This window comes from Mastomys coucha, unplaced genomic scaffold, assembly GCF_008632895.1.
Source record: "Mastomys coucha isolate ucsf_1 unplaced genomic scaffold, UCSF_Mcou_1 pScaffold23, whole genome shotgun sequence".
In the NCBI taxonomy this organism is placed as follows: Eukaryota; Metazoa; Chordata; class Mammalia; order Rodentia; family Muridae; genus Mastomys; species Mastomys coucha.
The window spans coordinates 15033276-15034571 of NW_022196906.1; the positions used below are offsets into that span (position 1 = coordinate 15033276).

General features: G+C 53.0%; 1 protein-coding gene across 1 annotated transcript in view; it reads right to left on the reverse strand.

The window, feature by feature from the left end:
• Nucleotides 1-6: 6 nt before the first annotated feature.
• Nucleotides 7-1296, reverse strand: part of Dnmt1 (DNA methyltransferase 1) — a 46044-nt gene continuing 44754 nt past the window's right edge. The window contains exons 38-40 of the mRNA XM_031344296.1: nt 1202-1294; nt 523-613; nt 7-249 (exon numbers count right to left, since the gene is read on the reverse strand). Of these exons, the coding sequence (XP_031200156.1) occupies nt 203-249; nt 523-613; nt 1202-1294 (231 nt within the window). The 3' untranslated portion in view covers nt 7-202. The remainder of the gene's footprint in view (nt 250-522; nt 614-1201; nt 1295-1296) is intronic.

Sequence of the window (1296 nt, forward strand, 5' to 3'; positions counted from 1 at the left end):
AAGATAAAAAAAAAAAAACCAAAAACCAAAACAAAACCTTAAAATTCAGAATGCACAAAGTACTACACGGCTTGGTCACAGAACAAACCTCATACAAACAGCTTAGTGTCAGCCATGGCCACAGACACTGAGCACAAGACTTCAAATGATGGGGCTCAAAGGGTTAAAAACATCAGTGCACATGGGGCTCTGGGTGAGAGCACTAGTCCTTGGTAGCAGCCTCTTCTGTCTTCTCAGCTTTAACTGCAGCTGAGGAGGAAGGGAAAGAGGTCACTTGAGAGCTGGCCTCGTGGTTGGAAACATTCACGACTGAGCGAGACACAGCTCCCCAACGCACCTAGGTGCTGGGGGCAGCCCTTGAGGCTGGTGCCCACTGACTTGGTCTCACCATTCAGCAGAATGCTCACACCGCCTCAGAAGCCACTGCACAATCTGCCTTGGCTCTACTACTCTGACCTTGTGTGGACTAGGTATACACAGGCCCCAGGGACTAGAGCTGCCCACGAGGGAAGTGGCACATACCTGAGGCACTCTCCTGAGCGCTGGCCAGCAGACAGAGCTTAATCTCCAGGCCAATGGCTTTGGCCAGGGGTGGTGGCACAGCATTACCCACCTGTGAGGGAAGAAGGTAATACCAGGCTGACACCAGGCTCACCATTGGCCTGACCATGGCCTGGGCTTTGTGGACTCCGCCTACACAAGTGGCACAGCCCTTCTGTTGTGATGTCCACACACCACACACCCACAGGTAACTAACGGAGTTCTTTTTGCTTGTTCAGCCTTTGAGACAGGGTCTCTATGTAGCTCTCTAGGCTGGGATCCAGAGATCCACCTGCTTGCCTCCTAAGTGCTAGGATCAAAGGCATGCCCCACCAAACCTAGCTAACAGTGAGCTTTTAAAAGTTTTAGGAAAGTCTGGAAGCAAATTTGGACACACCCAGACCCAATGTGATTCCCATTATGAGCCAAGGGTCTGGAGCGTGGGAATGGTCTGCATGAAGCCCAGGTCAGGTGGATGTTTCTGGCACGGGCCTTTTTCTCCATAGCAGTTCCCAATAGGAACAGCCAGCCTAGGAAGGGAATTTGGGCTGTTGCTGACCCACACCGTTACACAACCTGACTCACAAGCTGAGCAACCCCCCACCCCCTCCCAACATGAGGGCTGAGGCCACTTGGTGACAAGCTCTGGTGATGAACTGACCTGCCGGTGTCTGTCCAGGATGTTGCCGAAGAACCGGTAGGTATCTGGAAAGCCCTGGGAGCGGGCACATTCCCGCACGCTCACAACCCGGTGCT